Below are 18,383 nucleotides of genomic sequence, written 5' to 3'. Positions count from 1 at the left end.
AAGAGTCCACATCTCTTCACTCAGATCTCGTCGATCTCTTCATCTCTGATGAAGAGATCTGTTCCAGATTTGTCTACATGCGTTGACCAATGGTTTAGTGGAGAGTGGAAGTCGTCGACGTCGGAGATGGGTGGCTAGAGAGGTGAAGAAAAAATTTAAAAGAAAATGTGATTTTTCAAAGTTAGAAAACTTTAGTTAAGAGGTGAAGTTGTTAGTTTTTAAAATTTAGAGGGAAAATATAATAAATTTCATTTTTTTTAATATTATTAATAAATGATTATTTTACCCCTCTTTTTAATTGTGAATTTTAATGAGAGTAACGTCATATATGAGACTTTGAGTTTTTCAAACTCCATTAATGTGAGTTTGAGAACACAGTTAAACTTGGGTAGGAAATAGTCCTTTTGGCCTTTTTTTTGTGATATTATTTTTCAAAATTTTATTTAATACATCTGATTATTTTTCATTTATAATTAGATAAAATTGATTTTGTGTTTTTTATTTTATATATAAATAATATTAAGTTAATTAACTTTTCTTATGTGATATATCATTTGTTATAAATAATTATGTTTTAAATTAAAATATTACTATTTTATTATATTTTAGATTTGTGTAATATTTGTTTAAATATTTGAATGTAATTCTAAAACCAAAATTTCACGAAAGATATAATTGAATGGAATTAGTTTAAATATATGTCGGTTCAGATTTAATTAAAATTTATTAAATTTAATAATAGTAAAAAAGTTTCAGAAAAAATAAAAAAACTCGGTTGATGAAAATAATGAAAAAATTCTTTTAAGAAAATGAATTTATTAGCAAAATTTTAAAAATTCATTAAATTTAAGTTAATTTAATTTGAATTTTTTGATTTTTTAAGTATAATTATAAATATTTTTAATATATGATACGTATAATATAATATATATATATATATATAAAATAATACATATTATAAAATATATCAAATTAATGTGATACAATAAATTATTATATAATACAATATATATCTTATAATAAAATATATATATTATTTATATAAATTGACATATTTAAAAAATAATAATATAATAAATATATATATAAGAGATTTTAAAATTTAAAAATATTAATAATATTTTGTAAAATGATAATACATTAATTAGATTATCTTTCGATATATAATAATATATATATAAAATAATTTTGAGTTATATTAAAAGTTGAGACCGAACTTATTTGCTTAAATCCAATCCTACGGACCATTTTTTATTAATTTTTTTGTTAATTTATTTTTATTGTGTTTCTGCCGCGAAATTTTTTTGCCGTACCATAGACAATACCACATGAACGGCAGAGCAAACTTCTCCAGATCCGAAGCCACTTCAACTGAACTCAAAATTTTCTCTTACAGAATCTCAATATCTGTCTTTGTTTTGCTTTGAATTACACTTTCCAGTTGTCATTCGTTACTTTTTATCCCATTTATGCCCTTAATTTGTGAAATATTAGGGTTTCAGTTTAGTTCTGCCAGAGTCCCACGTTGATTTTATATCCACCTTCTTTTTTTTCTTTTGAATTCAGTGATATTTGCTTATTCAGTTGCATTGCTATGTCTGGGGTTTTTACATGAATTCTCTGCAAAATGGGTTTTCTAAATGGGTCTCAAGTTTTTAGAGTTTTACAATTTCAACAGTTATGGGCGCTCTTACGAGCAATCGTAAACGTCGCGACGAGTACTTGTCATTGAATCATCTTCAAAGTCCATATCAAAACTCACACGTTTCTAAACGACCCCGTTATCTTTCATGCAGCATACCCCAAACCAAGACTTAGTTTCATCGAACAGCACGGCCTCGAGAATCTCTAGGTATCCAGAAGCCAAAAACCCTCTGAAAAGACAAGTTCATGCTCCTTCCAGAATACTTAAATTTGGATTTCTGGAAAAGCTAAAACAGGATTCGAACCAGAAAAGTGCGCGTGGATACAGTGAAAATCAACAATCAGGTATTGCTATGGGTAATTTGTTGACTTCTCGCTTAGTTGACGCGAAGAAAACTGCATTAGATACAATTAGGTATTTGAGAAAAGATAAGGAAGTGATTGATTGTGGTAAGGAACATCATGATAAGAAGGAAATTGTTTCGGATGATTCGAGTGTTGAAGAAGTTGAGGTTATTGAGAATGAAAAGCATCAGAAATTTGAGGCATCTGTTAGGGAAATTAGTGGGAAGGCTGTGGAGGAGAGATATCTTAATAATTTCCAGCAGTCATCTTCATCCGTGGTCACTGCAGATATGAATAATGGTGTTGCTGATGTTGGTATGTTGAGATGGAGAGTGCAGAGAAGATTTTAGATTCATTGTCTTTAAATCGAGAGTTGATCGGCGTGCCAGATGTTGAGGTGTATAAGAAGTTGTTGGAGAGTGCACAGGGGAGGGATGCTAAGTTGAAGTCAATAGGGTTTGATATTGAGTTGAATGAGAAGCGTCGTGATTCTCTCAGGCTGTTGCAGCCTGTTAAGCAAGTAGATGAAAAACTGGTAGAGGTATGTTCATTTTCTTTGTTATATATTTAGAACTCTGCTGTAACTGTTGATGCTACAGTTGCTTTTGGAATTAAATGATAGAACTGTTGTTAACATCAAGGAAATTACTTTTGGGACCTTGGCAAATAGGGATTGCCCTATTTATTATATGACGCTGAGAACTGGTGATAATTCATTTCAGGAAGCACCTTGTGAACCCTTTGTCCCTCTGACAGAGGAGGAAGAAGCTGAGGTTGATTGTGCTTTTGCTCCTACTAGGTAATGACCAAATGATGTTATTTTTGGGTGGTTTAATGGTTGTTGTTTTTACAAATGCTCAAATGCTAAGACAAACAACTGGAACTTTCTCATGCAGGAGGAGGCAGGTCTTGGTCACCGATCCAGGGACACGGATTGACATTACTGGACAAGTTCTTCAGTGCCTTAGGCCAGGTGCATGGTTGAATGATGAGGTATCATTTGAGGCTTAATTTTTGCAGAATTTTGTATAAGAAGGGAAAATTTAGTTTGTTCACATCCTAATAATTTTAGGGATTACCTTGAGATTAGTGGATAGTCATTCTTTTTCTCATGTGTATGCATTTTCTCATTTGTAGGTCATAAATGTGTATCTTGGCTTGCTGAAAGACAGGGAAAAGAGAGATCCACAGAAGTTTCTGAAATGCCATTACTTCAGCACATTTTTTTACAAGAAGGTAAGTGACTTGTTTCCTCAATGTTTTCAGTAATCTCAATTATAGATAGTCTATGTGAACACTGATTGTCCTCAGCTGCATACTTTGTTCATTTCTAATCAAGTTTTTCATCATTTCTGAAAAGTGAAAGAAAATACAAGTATTGTTTCTGCATTCTGCAATATAATTAATTGCCAGACTTCTGCCTTTGTTTTTCCATGCTGTTGGACATTGTATCAAATTATATCAGCAAGACAACAATGGATATCATTTTCTTCTATTTCTGGGATTTAGTATTCCAGTGGTAATAGAAGATAAGAAATGGTATGCTGATTTATTTCCTTATAAATCATTCTACACATTTCTTTTATCAGTAATTATCTGAGCAGTGCTCACTTTTATCATTTTACTTTGTTCATCTAAGATGAGTTTTAGGTCTGTTTTTAGAACTTAAAAATGCTGTTTCCTACTTAAGTAAAATTTTCTCATCTTATCCCCATATCTCCTTTATGTCTCTGATGCTATTTTTCTCCTATGTTACTATTTTTCAGTTAGTGAGTGGGAACAATGGCTATGATTATAAAGCAGTTAAAAGATGGACATCCATCAGGAAGTTGGGATACACTCTCCTTGAGTGTGATAAAGTAAATTTCTTGTTCACCATACCTTTTTTTAACTTTTTATTTTTGTTTTAAATTGAATATTGCACTTATCTTTGACTTGATTCTTCGTTTGGGCTCAGATATTTGTCCCTATCCACAAGGAAATTCATTGGTGCTTAGCTGTTATTAATAAAAAGGATAAGAAATTTCAGTATCTTGATTCACTAAAAGGAATGGATATGAAAGTGCTGAGTGCCCTGGTATGTTTTAGTAATCTTATTCTTGTAATTATAAAGTTCACACTGTGAGATTCATGTAGTCAATCGATTCAAAGGATTTCATAGCTTGCACAGGTGGGTTTTGTCTTTATACAAATTTACTCTGTGATGAAGACCAACATGATTGTTCAGCCACTTGAATTTGCAACTTTTCATTATTGTGTTGCCTGTCTTGTTTATCGCTGATCAAAATTGTGTATATTGGGAAATTGAACTGTTTACTTCTTGTTTTAAAGATCTTCATTCAGTCATCCAGCTGTTGCAAAGTTTCTTGATTGGTTATTTGTGTGGGCCAGGCTAGATATTACGTGGATGAAGTGAAGGACAAGAGTGGAAAGGACATAGATGTAAGTGCTTGGGAGCAAGACTTTGTTGAAGACCTTCCCGAACAGAAGAATGGGTATGTATTCTTTATATTTTCGTATATGGCAATAATTACAACTGAAGATTTTTCAAAGTGGAAAGATATGCATGTGAAGAAGCTATTTCTATATGGATTTCATAAACGGAATTTTGGATTAAGAAATAAATAAACAAGATTACATCAATTTTGAAAATTCGAGTCCAGGAAATAAGTTTACATGTAATATTTTGGTTGTAGCATATTTTTGAAAATTTTGTTAAAGTCAATAGGCCATTTTTTTTCAAATTTTAAAGTTCAGGTGATCAACCATGCTCCTCTAGATTATTCTAATTAAATCTTGTTTTCCCCTATTTAGTCAGGCATCTTCAAGTGCCAAATACTCTAGTTTCATAATGTTTTCCTGTGCGTCCATCTAACTATTTATGGTTTTCTGCTTGAACTTTCTCTCCCAAACAGGTTTGACTGTGGTATGTTTATGCTCAAATATGTTGACTTTTATAGCAGAGGTCTAGGGCTTTGTTTTGACCAGGTAAAGAGACAAGGAACTTGGCTCTCCTGCACAACTGTGCATTTGTAAATTTTTATGTAATTTTTTGTTTTTAAGTATACACCATTGTAGATATGGAAACTTCATGCCAAATATATTATTAGGGTGAAAGAGTATATTTATGTATTTTTTCTTGTTAATGGAAAATGATACTGGTGTGGGCATCCACATATGGCATATTTGCTAAATATCTGCCCTCTCATGATTGCATTATGGAGAAAAGCTGGCATTGCATGCCATATTTCAACTCTTTTAATTCATATTTCTGTTTCCTTGCAGAGTCACATGCCCTACTTTCGGGTGAGGACAGCAAAAGAGATCCTGAGATTGAGAGCTGATTGATTGAACGAGTGAATATGCTATTTGTAACTTCCTGTGGCTCACTATCATTATTCCACCGATGAGCTGATAGCAGATCTTGTATGGGGAGATGGTTGGGGATTCTGCTAATTTAATAACATAATGTGGTACGCCAGAGAATTCTCCCTAATGACATGGTAGATGTGTGAGGATGCTGTCACCTTTGTGAAGATCTTAAGAGTGATTGAGTATGCTTAAGTTTTGGTTTTTAGATTGGCTGACAGATCAAAGATTATAATCCTTGCTGGTAAGATGAGTAAGATGCAGGAGCATTGAGTGGTTTATATTTTGTATATGCAAGAATGAGGCGTTGCTTATTGGAAAATGTTTAGGAGTTTTGTGTAGTTTTACTTGCATCTGGGTCTCTTTTGCTCTGCATCTTGGTCGATCTTTTTTGCTGGTTTACTAAGGCTCTATCTTGAGTATCATATTTTTCTGCAATTGTAATGATGAAAATTGAAATTTAAGGAATGAGAAATTTCTTGTTTGTACCCTGGGGCTGGGTTGATCATCAGTGACAGTGTTGATTTTTGAATAGCATATTCAACTGCTCTTTTCTTACCAGACTGGGCTTTTGAATGCATATTTAAGTTTTATTTAGTACTGGATTCAAATTAATTCAATCTTGTTGCTGATAGCATTTATCCGGCAGTGATCTCTAACAACATTTCAAACAATTTAAATGAGTGCAAACTTAAAACTAACTATTTAAAATTCAAACCGAATCAATTCAAATCTACCCTTACTGGGAAATAAAGTGGTTGGATGAATATTTTTTTATTTTTTTATTTTTTGAATCTTCAATTAGAATATCAAAAGCATACTTCATTAGAGTAAAAATAACAACAAAAAAGAAAGAAAAAAATTCCAGAGTAATTTATTCCATTTCTCCTTTTCTTTTCCCCAGTCACCTCACCAGCAGCATCCACAGCCACAAATCCATAAAAAAACTCAGCAACAATACATCCAAGAAAATACATACATTTGACAATCCACCCTTCACCAACAAACAGACGCTTTCACCACTTTTCAATCATATAAATCCACAATTCTGGATGTCAACACCAATCATGCTTGGCATGGCAATCAATTTGGCCCTGCAATTTCTCTCTCTTCCTCCCACATAACATTTAAACACGGCTGCCTGTGTTTCAACTGCCAAAACAAACATAAATTTTGAAACCAAAAAAATATATATATATATTATTATTTAGCTTAAGCACATTTTTTGGTGACATCAACAATGGAGCCATTTACAGCAAAATAAACAAAAATCTTTCAACAATGAGAAAATCATATTGCAATACAATACAGGAGAGAAGAATTACAAGATAGGCGGCAGTCAGCAATGCAGAGGAAAATGAAATGTTGTTGCCTAACGAGGAACTCTCTTCCGGCTGAGTATTTCCTGTTCCTTGAGGCGGTGCTGGAACCTGGCAAGTCGAGCTTGAAGGCTAACCAGACTCGCTGCTTTGCGTGAAAGCACAAAACTCAATTGGGTCACATAGTTGTCAATGAGGCTGCCTGGTTGGTCGACTTCTGCCAATAATTTCATTTCCTGACATCCAAACCAAACAATAAAATGCAGCATGAGAAACACACGATATGCACTTCCATGCTGCAGAACACAAAAAACCAGTGCTACTTGATAAATACTTTATCTAGTTCAATCTATAAAAAGTTGAAAAACATCACTTACTTCACGAACAATCTCCATTGTATCCTCAATTTCTTTTCTATGAGCTGCAATTAGGGCCTCTTCTTCCTACAAGAGTTCAAATGCTTAAAGCAACATGTATACAAAGCTCCTAACATGATTAAACAATAGTAAGTAGTGGACAATGCCACATGGATCACCAACCTCCAGTAACGCATTAATATTGCCATCTAAAGGAGGTTCAGGTTCCAATTGACTAGGTCCAACATTATTTGTGTTGAAACTTCCTGTATTCTGCTGCCTGGCATAAGTGGTGGAGAAATCTGAACCACTACTATCCTTTCTGTGCCAGTTCCCCAACTTGTCTGATTTTTCAGTATCCCTAGATGCTTTTCTTCGAGGTGGTGATACCTTTTGCACTTTCTCTTCTGTATCGATATTAGTTTGGGAATATGATGGGTGCATCTTTTGACTTGTGGAACCACCATAAGAATTATTAATTTCAAACCTCTCCCTGTCCATTGAGCCAGAAACCACCCCGCTTTCCTCTCTTCCATTGAAGGAATGGTTAGAAGAATAGCTTGATTGCTGTTTGTCAACATCAACAGTAGGATTATAAGAAAGAGATTCTTTTTCTATGACTTTTCTACCTATATCAACCATTTTAACTTCTTGTGGCTCAAAGGCATCTTCCATTTCAACAGTAACTGGAATAGAAGATGCTGATGAAGTATCTTTACTAACTGGTGGTAGAGAATTTACAACCGGATCCTTTTTTGTGTTCCCACCTTTGGAGAGACTTTTGACCCTGTAAATTTATGTAGAGAGCCATTGGTCAAAAACCATAAAACAATTAAATCAATGGTACTAGTAATATATTTTGCATAATATCAAAATAAGAATAAGCATTACCTATCAGCGTATCTCAATGTATTGAGGGTGTGCTCACATGATCCTGCATTCGGAGATATGCAAGAGATCATAACAGTCCTCGAGTTGCCAACAAAGGAGTCACGCAGAACTTCTGTAAGTTTGCTTCCACGAAATGGGATATGGATCTGGTCATTGTCCAGAGCACGAATGCACTCCTTAAGAGCCAAAAGACTCTTATTGATTTCCGCACCCTCAATCCTGATAATGAACAAAAACTAGTATCAGCAAATGCAACACCAGTCCTACCAGAGAAACAAAATGAAATTGCAATACTAGGAATGTCTACCCAAAAGAAATTAACAGCCTGAAAATTATTTATAAATGCCACAGAAATAAGTATTATAGTCATACCATCTAGTTAACAGCTGCCAATAGCAAGATCAATTCAAAACAACAGCTGACCGTAAATACATCAAGCTGAAGTTTCTAACAGTGGTGCATATGTCACCAAGCAGCAACATTCATAGGCCACAGAAAAAGCAACAGTCTGATCTAACTGACCAGGTTAAAACTAACAGCTTGATTAGTTCTCAGCTTTGAGCTTAGTCTGGTTTACTATTTGAATTTGATTGTCTTAACCTTGTCACATCTAGCAACCCAATGCCAGGCAGAAAGACAGCATTTTAGATGTAAATTTTCACTTTGAGCTAATTTCACTCTTGTTTCTTGGATTCTCACATTAGCTTTTGCAGGCATTTGCTACTAAACACTTATGCACATCATACAGCATTTAATAAACACCCCTTAAATGTGTCCTTAAAAACATATGTAATGAAATTAGTCTTATATATATGAAATTCATCTTTAAAGGTGCCAAAACCATTGGTTACCATCATTTTCAGTCTCAATTAACAAGCAGCAAACATTAAATAAACAAAGAAAAGGAAATTGTTCAATGTCCACACAATTTATATCAGCAAACAAAAGATTCGACCGTAACTCCCATACAAAACCATGGTAGACCACCTTAGAGCTAAACCCAAAGGCAAAAGAGGAAAGATCTAACAATGCATAAAAGCTCACCTAGTTTGACGGTCGTTATCAGTGGTGTCTGCACCTCTTTCACTACCAGCAAGATCAATGAAAGAAATCTTTCCAACAACCTTCCCTCCTCTAGATTCATTTGCATCATTGCTCCGCTTAGATTCTTTTACCTCACTGTGCTTCTTGACAACAAGTTGTAAAATGGCATGAGACCTAGAAGATTCCTCATTGGCACCAGTAGTTCCTGTACTTCTTGCAGCATTGCCCCTCTCAATATATTCGTTTACAATTTGCACATCAGAAACTTCAAATTCTTGCAGTCCGACAATGCAAACTTGTTGTCGTCCATCTTCTCTCATACAGAGCTTCCTATTTGAGAAAAATAAAACAATTTGTTAAAGAAAAAAAAATTGCACCATCGACATTACAAAGCACAAATAGGTACTTGTACACATGAATACATGCAAATGTATGTACATAGTAATACATAGAAATGAACACCTACTTATAAGAATCACAACAAATGCAAGAAGAGAACAGATGATGCACTGATAGGGAAAAAAAAAAGAGAGAGAGAGATAAGGTAAAACAAATAGCAGATCCTTACTTTCTATCACTGAGAAGATCAAAAAGTTTTCCACCATATATCTCAAAATAGCTAAGCCACAATTTGAACCGCTGATTTCGATATACAGGCTGATGCAAATATCTAACAAGGTCTTCTGCTGCTCGGAGAGGTAAAGGTTGCATTGTATATGTCTTGCCACTACCTGAAAATAAAATTAAGGATTGAACATTAGTATTCGATTTTTCTGTAGCACGAATATGTGCCTAGCTTCAGGAAAAACTAGCAAGCATACCAAATAACTGACAAATACAACAAGAAAATGCAACAAACGACTAACTAATTAAGAACAGTGCCACCGTAACTTCCATACATTGTCACCAGTTAAAATCTTATTCTTGTGCAGAAATAAGCCATTTTCTAAGCAGGCATAAAAAATAACTAAAGGGGACAACAGGAAAAATCAATAAAATTACTGAAAATCTAATCTCAGTACCATAAATTCCAAAAGATGTCTCTAGTTTAATATCATTCTTTGTTGAGCAGAATTAGTAACTTTTTCCAACATGTACTAGGTTTTGTTGCATTAAACAGATTTCAATGCACGTTAATATGCATCAACCTCCTTGTACAAATTATCTTCTAAATCCTAGCCAGTAATACACCATATTAAAAACTACAGATGCATATTAAATAGACTGTAAACATCTCACCTCAACCTTATTATATACATGAGCTGTGATAACGACAGCACAGAATCTTGTTTACTATAACATGAGAAATTTCACAGGATAAAGTAGCACAGTGGTTCCCAAAAACACTTCCCGTATTTTTGTCAATGCAGAGTATAAGATAACATGTAAAGGAACAAGTGCATCACTGACAATAAATATGTAATATGAATGTCAAAAGAAGCTACTCTTTCTTGCACCAAAGTTAACATACTTGGGGCTCGAGTGCCTATTATTTTTTTATGTCAAGAAAAAATTTACAAAGCCACAGATAAAAATGAAAATTCCAGAGAAATTAAAGGGACCATCACAATCACAGAAGATGGTAAGACAACAAGCACTATTGGAAATAGAACCATAGAGTGATTATACAAACAAAAGACAGCAAAATAATTGCAAACCGCATTCCCAAAATTGACTTTAGCACAGAATTTTAGAAACACTACTTATAACATCCACAAACACAACAGTTAGTAAACTAGTCACTGCTCAAGGAGCATCCCAATTTGTATGAACCCAAAACTACTTTCTTCTACAGGAATAGAGCTTCAAGCGTATAAAAGAAACTAGCATAATTAGCATTAAGTGTTGATAGGGAAAATAGCATCTCCACACACCTGTTTGTCCATATGCAAAACAAGTAGCTTTTGTTCGCTGAAAAATGGTTGAAATAATTGGTTCTACAGTAACCCGATATACCTGTTTAAGCAAACACGATAAGCAATCATGCCATCAATATAAAAAATGGCTAATCAACACATCTTTTATGATAGTCTCATTGACACAGTTCCTTAAAAATAGAGCACCTGGAACAAGATAAAAAAAAAATCATAAGCATAGAAGATTTGTATGCCAGAGTGACAAGAAGAGTTTACCTCATCATTACTGACATGCTGATCCAGAACAGCATCAAAACAAAATTCATGCTTCTCCACATATGCTGTCAAGTCCACCTTTCACATTAAAACCAAAGTTAGTCCTTCCAAGATGTACAAAACAAGATGGATAAATAGACCCTATGAGGCTAGTATCTGGTAAACCCAACTCATTCATCTGAGAGATATTAAATAAAAGGTTCTAATATTGATGGGAAACAAACCTTTAGCTTGGGTTCATGGACAGTAAGACCATTGTCAGACACAGATACAATATCATCCTCCTTCCGTGCGACCTCCTTTTTGTTTAATGGTCTTTTACGAACCTAGACACAATAGAATGAGCTATACACACATATGAAAATACTAACTTTTAGAGAAGCTCACTTCTATTAGAACTAACATACCACAACTTTGATCTTAGCAACATTATTTTCTCTCACACTGATCTCTTTTTCATTTGTGAGAACTGAAGCTGAGACATCTGCATCATTGTGCTCCTTTTGCTGCTGGCCTGTTGTCAGATTGAAGTCATTTTCAAACCCTTTGCTAACACCAGGCATAATCGGGGATGGCTCAAATGGTTCTGAAATAACATGCTGCAATGGGTGCAAAAATCCGCATCTTATACAGTGAAACGCAACAATGGAGGGAAGAGAAGTAAGGAAACTTAAATTTATATGACATGCTGTCATGAAAAACTATTCCATTTTATTCCATTCAAAGTAAGACACCATAAAAGAAACTAACTACTGCAGCCATTCTAGCTTCATAATACAAATAATGTAATAAAGCAACCTAAAAATCTCCAGCAGCAGAGATGGAGTGCCCTATAACGAACCTACCTCGGATAGAAGTTCTGTATCATCCATAGCATGAAGATCCAAAAGTCCAGCTCCAAAATCCCCCCTGAACTCTGGAGAATAAAATGCATCTGATGCAGTTATTCCTGAAGTTTGTGTAGTTGGTGCATACAACTCAGACCCAGATTCCCCGTTAAAATTGAGGTTTCTCATTAACTTGAAAAGCCTCTGTTTCTCTTCAGCAGATTGTGCTCCATAACCCTTAATAATGACACACAACACCTTGTCATCTCATGAAGTGCAAAACCATACAAATACATATAAATTAAATGTGAAAGTATCTAAACTATCAACAGCCCTTTAAAAATATTATAACAAAAGAAAAATAAAAATAATCCATTTAAGGATTCACTCTAAACTGTAAACTTAACAAAACATAATACATAATCTTCACGTAAATTCACGCAGAGTATAATAAAGTCGCTTTTCAACCAAAATCCAATATTTAATTCCTATGGAATGAAACAGACAATAATAACAAGCCAAGATACAGCTATGTGAAGAATTTTCGGTACCTGCATGAGGAGATTGGGGAGGAGGCGCTGATCGATGCCCGTAGAAGCCAAGGGAGAGGCCAGATGCTGCAGTCCTGCCGACTGGAGCCAGCGGGCCATAACTGCATCGCCGGCATCGCTTGTGGGACCCGCATTGTTATGCATGGACCCACCGACGCCGGCACCTGCGTGATCGTACAGCGCCGTCGCCGCTGCAGCATTGCTCTGCTGCATCTGGCCACCCATGTGGCGCTGCGACCGCCTTTGTGGAGCCAATTTTCAAGATCTGTTAAACGACACCACTTCATCCACATCCAAAAACGAAAACTATAATTATTTAAAAAAAAAAAACAACAGCAACAAGATCATCATCGCTAACAAAATGAACAGTTACGATTTCACCGATACTTACAAAGAGGAGAAAATCCGAATCCAAAGACGGACATGTAAGAGTTGAAATCAACCTAAAACACAAATCGAAACAAATTTGTAAAACAGTTTCAACATTTTCAAAAATAAAAATACAATGGAGATCAAATTACCGAATTGTGACAATGGACTGAGATCTGAGATTAAAAATGGTTTGAAAATCAATGAAATGATCAGATCTAACTCTGAAGGGGAGAAATTAAAAGCAAAAGTAGAACCCTAATTTTTTTTATTATTTTATTTTATAGACTATGTAAGAGATGATGATGATAGCCAAGCCAGAAGCTCCACGAGACGATTTAATCATTTAGAATATACTCTGTGAGACACAGATATAATCCATTCTAATTGGTACGTTGTCTTTTCAAAATTATTGAACTGCTGTTTTGATTTTGTAGAATGACCAATTTGCTCTTGCCTTTGTTGCAGAATCTGAAACTCCTTAAAATTTTTAGTGACAAAAATACCCTTGCCTGGTGCTGTTCGGTTGTCAAGAAACTTCTTTCTTTAGATTTTCCCATAAAATAATGAACAAAATCAAATATGTTGATGGTTGGCCATCAATGCTTTTAAGACCGGATGCGACCTTTAAAGGTTCACGGGTCATTTGACCGATTTAATTAATGATAAAATAAATTTATTAATGTATAAAAACAATATTAAAATAATATTTATTGTAACCACTAACCAAGGGTCAAAAAAGGAAAAAAGAAAAATAATGATAACAGTAATTACATAAATAAAAGCCTCAGGCTGAATTTTTCTAGCTGTCCTAAATAGTCCTTCCCAAACTTATTCTTTTATCAGTTTCTTGATGGACCTTCCCTCTCCTCCAAACTTGCATGGAAATGGAGTTAGGCAGCAAATAAAATTATAAAAAATGACCCCAAAAAAAATCTTAGTTTAAGAATTTAAAAAAGGGTCATTTTTAAGGTGTGTTGTAGTAGTCATAGTGGGCCATGTAAAGAAAAATCATGTTGGTGGATGTGGGTGACTAAAGTCTTGCTTTAGCTTGAAGGCTATGTGGGTGAGATCCAACGGTTCATAACAGTTTATTTTTTAATTGAAGTCTCTTAACATTCCCTTCTGCTCAGTCCTTTCATTTAGATACAGTTGGCAGTTTGTGTTGATAAGTGTTTCTATGGTATTTTTTAGTGTTATCGGTTAGAAAGATACTCTATTTGAGTATAATCTTAATTATAATTATTTTAAAAATACTTAACATGAATATGAACCCTTTTTGAAAATACTCATAATAGATAGAGACACAAAGACGGTTGACGCAGAGAGTCATCTTCATTTTGTAATAATGATGATATCACATAACATCGAAAGGAGTATATGTCAGAAGGAGAACTTGTTGTAGAAGAAACGATATTGTCTAGAGATTATCAAAAAAGTTTTTTAGTTCCCAAAAAATTTGAATATGAAAAATTAGAAACCGTAGAGAAAAAATGTTATTTTTGAAAACTTAGATTGAAAAAATTTGTTAGTTTTTAGGGTGTGAGAGAAAGGAAAATGATATAACTAACAGATTCAGTTACTTTTAACTATATATAAGTATGTAAATAGAATTTTCACAATTAAGAGGTAGAAACTTAAAAAAAATAACATACTTTGGGTGGTAATAAGTCCTTTGGCCATTTATAAATATTAGTAAAAAAATAAATATTATTTAATTATTGAAATTGAAATGGCCAATTGGCAGCGCGATGAAGTTGAGAACATAATTTATATTCTGAGTAGTTTTCAAAAGTACATCACCGGCCATGCCAACCCTGAAAGCTATGTTTCGATGGAAATTTATTTGACAGTAATAATAAAATATTTAATCCTAGATTAAGGCTAAAACCTTTATGAAATTATGGCACTCATACTGTAATTTAACTATTTAGAATTGAATAAGACTGTGGTTTAGATCAGGCTCATGCAATTCAGTCCCAGTCCAAGCCTGAATATCTATCTGTCATGATAAATATCAATCAATCGCCAAGAACCGAGATCAAATGGCCGCAAAAACTTCACGGCGGTTGCGCAAAAACACTTAATGCATCTACTCAACACAAGCAACACATTTCAGCTACAGCCCACAAACTCAAAACAAGCCTGATCTATACGAAAAAACTTCAACTAGTTTGCATTTTGCTTCAGTTTTGTCAAGGAAGAAAGCAAGAGATTGATACAGCGAAGCCATTGATGGTGGTGGCTGTAGACAACAGTAATCACAGCTTCTTTGCATTAGAGTGGGCTCTGGATAATTTTTTTGTTTCCATTGGATCAAATATTCTCTTCATGCTCGACCCTCTCCAAATGCTCTTTCTCGATTCGGAGGACCTGGACAAGTAAAAATATTCAGATCCATCCTCGTTTTAGTTTTTAGCTTCTTGTTCTTGCGCAAAAACCTTGCCTTTAGTTTAGACTCGACAAAGTTGCATGCATGCATGGTTAAATCTGATTCGTGCAACATGCAGCGTCTACTCGTGTTATATCAATGATGGACGTTGATGCGAAGAAATCGGCTCAAAAAATCATTGAGTTCAGTTCACACTATACAGTGTGGTATTTTTCCTCGGGGTAGCAAGCCTTCTGCTTCGAGCATCAGTACTTAAATCTTTTGTGTGAGTGGATGCATTCCAAGTAAGGGAGGATTCCAGCCTAGTCAAGCCAAAACATAGGCACGAATCAAGAAAATTCAGCTTAACCTTTTGGACAACTTGTTAGATTCAAATCAATTTAATTTGAACTCAAGTTTAGGCAATCTTAACTCAAATTGACTCATTTTGAATCTAACGCTGAACTAGCAGTTCACATCAAATCCAATCCTAATTTCTAGGTGAAAATAATATTTTATGGAGAAATGAGCTTCTAAGAATACACTGGGCATGCATGATAGTTGATTAGTATAGTTATCAAATACATATTGCTGACAGGTGCATAACGTGCGAGGGGAAAGGTCATCCTGGAGATGTTATCACTGATAAACACCACGCCATCAGTTTGGTCCTTGGAAGTCAAGGCCACAGCGCGGTCAGAAGGTTTTTATATTTTTGCACAGGCACTTGTTATTTTCGTTTATTTATGTCTGGGCGAGTTCTCGCAGGGCTGTTCTGGGCAGGCAGTTGCTCTATAATGATTGTAAAGAAGCCCAAGTCCTAAACCGACGCCAGTCTCTAAAATATATATATATATATATATATATATCTTATGGATATATATAAGGAATAATATTTAGATATTAATGATAATACATCATCCTACAAATAAACAATTTCAAATAAACTCTTAATACTTAAATAATACATCATCATTAATACTTAAATGATGCAGCTCTGGGAGTGTATCGGTAATAACAAAATTCATAAATTGGCATTGGCAAAATTGAAGAACGCAATACACATACGTTGTTATTTGCCCAGTCAACCAAAACATAAAACACAATAAATAGAAACTGAAACCCACAATTAACGCAAATAAGCAGACCCAATACCTCAAGTCTAACCATTAGAGAGGTAACACTAGGAAAAGGGCAGGCAATAAATAAAACTAGAATTACAGCAAGCACTTCATCTTTAAAGCCAGCTGCCCAACCTTTTAGCACTTCACCTCCTTCAAACCATGGGAAAAATACAGAAATGTTGGGTCAGTGGCACCATCCTTGTAGTAGGCAAACACCAGGGAACTATCATCATGCATGCTCTCACCAACGAAGCTGTAATTAGCACAAAAGGACACATTTAAGCCTGGGTGATAACTGAAACCAGAAAAAGATTTGACTCGGACAAACATATAGACAAAACAATACTTACAATTGAAGGTCACTGAGTTTTGTGAGCAAGAACTTAGTTGCTCCCTCAATGTTTTTCTTGAACTCCTCTTGCTTCTCTCCTTCTAGCTTGGGTGTCAACAACTTGATGTACCTCTTCACGTATGTGACAAATTGCTTCTTATCAAAAGCAGGTTGTTCCTGCAAGCACCCAAAGTAAATATGTCATCTTCAGTTAGATAACTAAAAAACAAATAAATGTAACTATAAAATATCAACTAACCTGGAGCCTGAATGTGTCAACAATGTCAACCACCTTAACAGCTTGGTCATCAACACCCTCATCCTCATCAGCACCTTCAGCAGAAGGATTAGCGCCAATGTTTACATCAACTGCTCCTTGAACAACCCACTATAAAAACACAAACCGTTAACAAAAATCGTTACAAATAACTACTTTTTCGATCATAAACAAAGTACAATCACGTTTTTTAAGGATGTGATAGACAGCGACAAACTCAAATGTTCAAATCAAAAGAGTATCATAATACTAAATCAAAGAGAAACTAACCTTGCCCTCAACTTCCCAAAGCACACCATTGTGGATTTCCTTGTATGGAAAGGAGTCGGAGAGTAGCTCGTCACCTGAAAAAAATATTCAGTCATTCAAGAATTACATAAAAATCACAGCTTTCTATTCAAAAAAAATAAAAATCCAAATCCGGACGGTAACCAAATCAATTACTCGATTTTCCATGACATGCTATAGTAACTCAACCATGTATGATTTAATCACACCACCATCAACACATAAACACAGTAACTACTAAACCAATTTGATTGAATCGACGGCTCAGCAACACATAAGATCAATAGTAACTCAACCATGTATGATTCAATCACACCTCTACCAAAACATAAACAAAGCAAATTACTAAACCAATTTGATTGAATCGACGGCTCAGTAACACATGAGATCGAAATTTTCAGTAGCCCTCTAGATCCAAATAGTATTGAACTTAACATAATTACTACAGATCTAATCGATGCACTAAAGGCACAGGACGAAAAAATATTAAAAAAACCGTCGAGCGACAATCAGCGTCAAATATATGAAAAATTATAGAAAATTTTACCTGTGAGAAGATCCTGGTAGACCAACATGATTGCAGTCTCTCCCTCTGAGATCGAACGAGAAAATAAATCGACGGAGCAGCAGCGGAGAGAGAGACGCTGCGGTTGTGAGAGAGTGAAAGGGTGAGAGAAAACTGGACAGCGGCTTTATATAGGCTTAGGGTTTGGCTGAGAATCGGGAAAATTACGCAACTATTAAATTACGGAATCAGGATATTCTTTATGCTAAATTCCTCGCGAGTCCGACTTTTATTGGGTTCAGGGAAATGGTTGGGCTGATATAAGTAGGCCTGAATCATAGTGGGCTTTAATTCTTTTTGCTTTTGTTGTGTTGTTGCTTAATGGGCTTCCCGTGCTATTTATCCCAAATTTCATATTCTAAATAATGTCTCTGGATATCTAACATATAAACGGAGAATTAATACGCAAAGAAAGTGAAGTTGTATTGATTAGGGGTAAATTTGATTTAGTTAAATTGAATCAAATTTGGACAAAAATCAGTTTAATTTTGATTTGAGATCAAGTTTAGCTCGTTTGATTAATAATAAATTTGTTAGGAAAACCATTAAAAAGACATTCAACAAATTTCAGGGGGGCCAT

General features: G+C 34.7%; 3 protein-coding genes across 6 annotated transcripts; 1 reads left to right on the top strand and 2 right to left on the bottom strand.

Annotated features, from left to right (window-relative positions):
- Window positions 1-2,146: 2,146 nt before the first annotated feature.
- Window positions 2,147-5,846, top strand: LOC123206802 (ubiquitin-like-specific protease ESD4). Of its 3 annotated transcripts, XM_044624053.1 has the most exons (9): window positions 2,147-2,530; window positions 2,712-2,788; window positions 2,886-2,982; window positions 3,127-3,225; window positions 3,756-3,848; window positions 3,947-4,066; window positions 4,381-4,484; window positions 4,905-4,977; window positions 5,275-5,846. In XM_044624053.1, exons 1-9 carry the CDS (start codon window positions 2,315-2,317, stop codon window positions 5,335-5,337), a joined length of 942 nt encoding a protein of 313 aa, XP_044479988.1. In that variant the 5' UTR covers window positions 2,147-2,314; the 3' UTR covers window positions 5,338-5,846. The 3 variants fall into 3 exon arrangements, with proteins under 3 accessions (XP_044479988.1, XP_044479989.1, XP_044479990.1); XM_044624054.1 differs by lacking the exon at window positions 4,905-4,977 and having other exon boundaries at window positions 2,265-2,530; XM_044624055.1 differs by lacking the exon at window positions 3,947-4,066 and having other exon boundaries at window positions 2,295-2,530.
- Window positions 5,847-6,116: 270 nt separating this feature from the next.
- LOC123206801 (kinesin-like protein KIN-13A) lies at window positions 6,117-13,245 on the bottom strand. Of its 2 annotated transcripts, none has more exons than XM_044624051.1 (15): window positions 13,000-13,245; window positions 12,870-12,921; window positions 12,479-12,743; window positions 11,946-12,164; window positions 11,508-11,699; window positions 11,325-11,426; window positions 11,101-11,178; window positions 10,843-10,924; window positions 9,537-9,699; window positions 8,969-9,298; window positions 7,925-8,143; window positions 7,217-7,820; window positions 7,055-7,120; window positions 6,684-6,913; window positions 6,117-6,510 (listed from the first exon to the last, which is right to left on the bottom strand). In XM_044624051.1, exons 3-14 carry the CDS (start codon window positions 12,701-12,703, stop codon window positions 6,731-6,733), a joined length of 2,463 nt encoding a protein of 820 aa, XP_044479986.1. In that variant the 5' UTR covers window positions 12,704-12,743; window positions 12,870-12,921; window positions 13,000-13,245; the 3' UTR covers window positions 6,117-6,510; window positions 6,684-6,730. The 2 variants fall into 2 exon arrangements, with proteins under 2 accessions (XP_044479986.1, XP_044479985.1); XM_044624050.1 differs by having other exon boundaries at window positions 12,479-12,759; window positions 13,000-13,244.
- A 2,979-nt stretch (window positions 13,246-16,224) lies between these two features.
- On the bottom strand, window positions 16,225-17,943 carry LOC123206800 (translationally-controlled tumor protein homolog). The gene is made up of 5 exons (XM_044624049.1): window positions 17,786-17,943; window positions 17,221-17,294; window positions 16,933-17,061; window positions 16,693-16,850; window positions 16,225-16,595 (listed from the first exon to the last, which is right to left on the bottom strand). Exons 1-5 carry the CDS (start codon window positions 17,811-17,813, stop codon window positions 16,478-16,480), a joined length of 507 nt encoding a protein of 168 aa, XP_044479984.1. The 5' UTR covers window positions 17,814-17,943; the 3' UTR covers window positions 16,225-16,477.
- Window positions 17,944-18,383: the final 440 nt, after the last annotated feature.

The sequence above is a fragment of the Mangifera indica genome, unplaced genomic scaffold (genome assembly GCF_011075055.1).
Source record: "Mangifera indica cultivar Alphonso unplaced genomic scaffold, CATAS_Mindica_2.1 Un_0049, whole genome shotgun sequence".
NCBI lineage: Eukaryota > Viridiplantae > Streptophyta > Magnoliopsida > Sapindales > Anacardiaceae > Mangifera > Mangifera indica.
Note: the sequence above shows the minus strand (reverse complement) of the source record. Positions and strands in the feature narration are given on the sequence as shown.

Excerpts from the sequence above, each read along its gene's own strand:
- LOC123206802 (XM_044624053.1), top strand. The coding sequence starts at position 2,315 with ATGGAGAGTGCAGAGAAGATTTTAGATTCATTGTCTTTAAATCGAGAG. Across the intron at positions 2,531-2,711 it reads TAGATGAAAAACTGGTAGAG|GAAGCACCTTGTGAACCCTT; the intron begins GTATGTTCATTT and ends AATTCATTTCAG. Across the intron at positions 3,226-3,755 it reads GCACATTTTTTTACAAGAAG|TTAGTGAGTGGGAACAATGG; the intron begins GTAAGTGACTTG and ends ACTATTTTTCAG.
- LOC123206801 (XM_044624051.1), bottom strand. The coding sequence starts at position 12,703 with ATGGGTGGCCAGATGCAGCAGAGCAATGCTGCAGCGGCGACGGCGCTG. Across the intron at positions 8,144-8,968 it reads GATAACGACCGTCAAACTAG|GATTGAGGGTGCGGAAATCA; the intron begins GTGAGCTTTTAT and ends GTTCATTATCAG. Across the intron at positions 7,121-7,216 it reads ATATTAATGCGTTACTGGAG|GAAGAAGAGGCCCTAATTGC; the intron begins GTTGGTGATCCA and ends GAACTCTTGTAG.
- LOC123206800 (XM_044624049.1), bottom strand. The coding sequence starts at position 17,813 with ATGTTGGTCTACCAGGATCTTCTCACAG. Across the intron at positions 17,295-17,785 it reads CTACCAGGATCTTCTCACAG|GTGACGAGCTACTCTCCGAC; the intron begins GTAAAATTTTCT and ends TATTTTTTTCAG. Across the intron at positions 16,596-16,692 it reads AAACTCAGTGACCTTCAATT|CTTCGTTGGTGAGAGCATGC; the intron begins GTAAGTATTGTT and ends TGCTAATTACAG.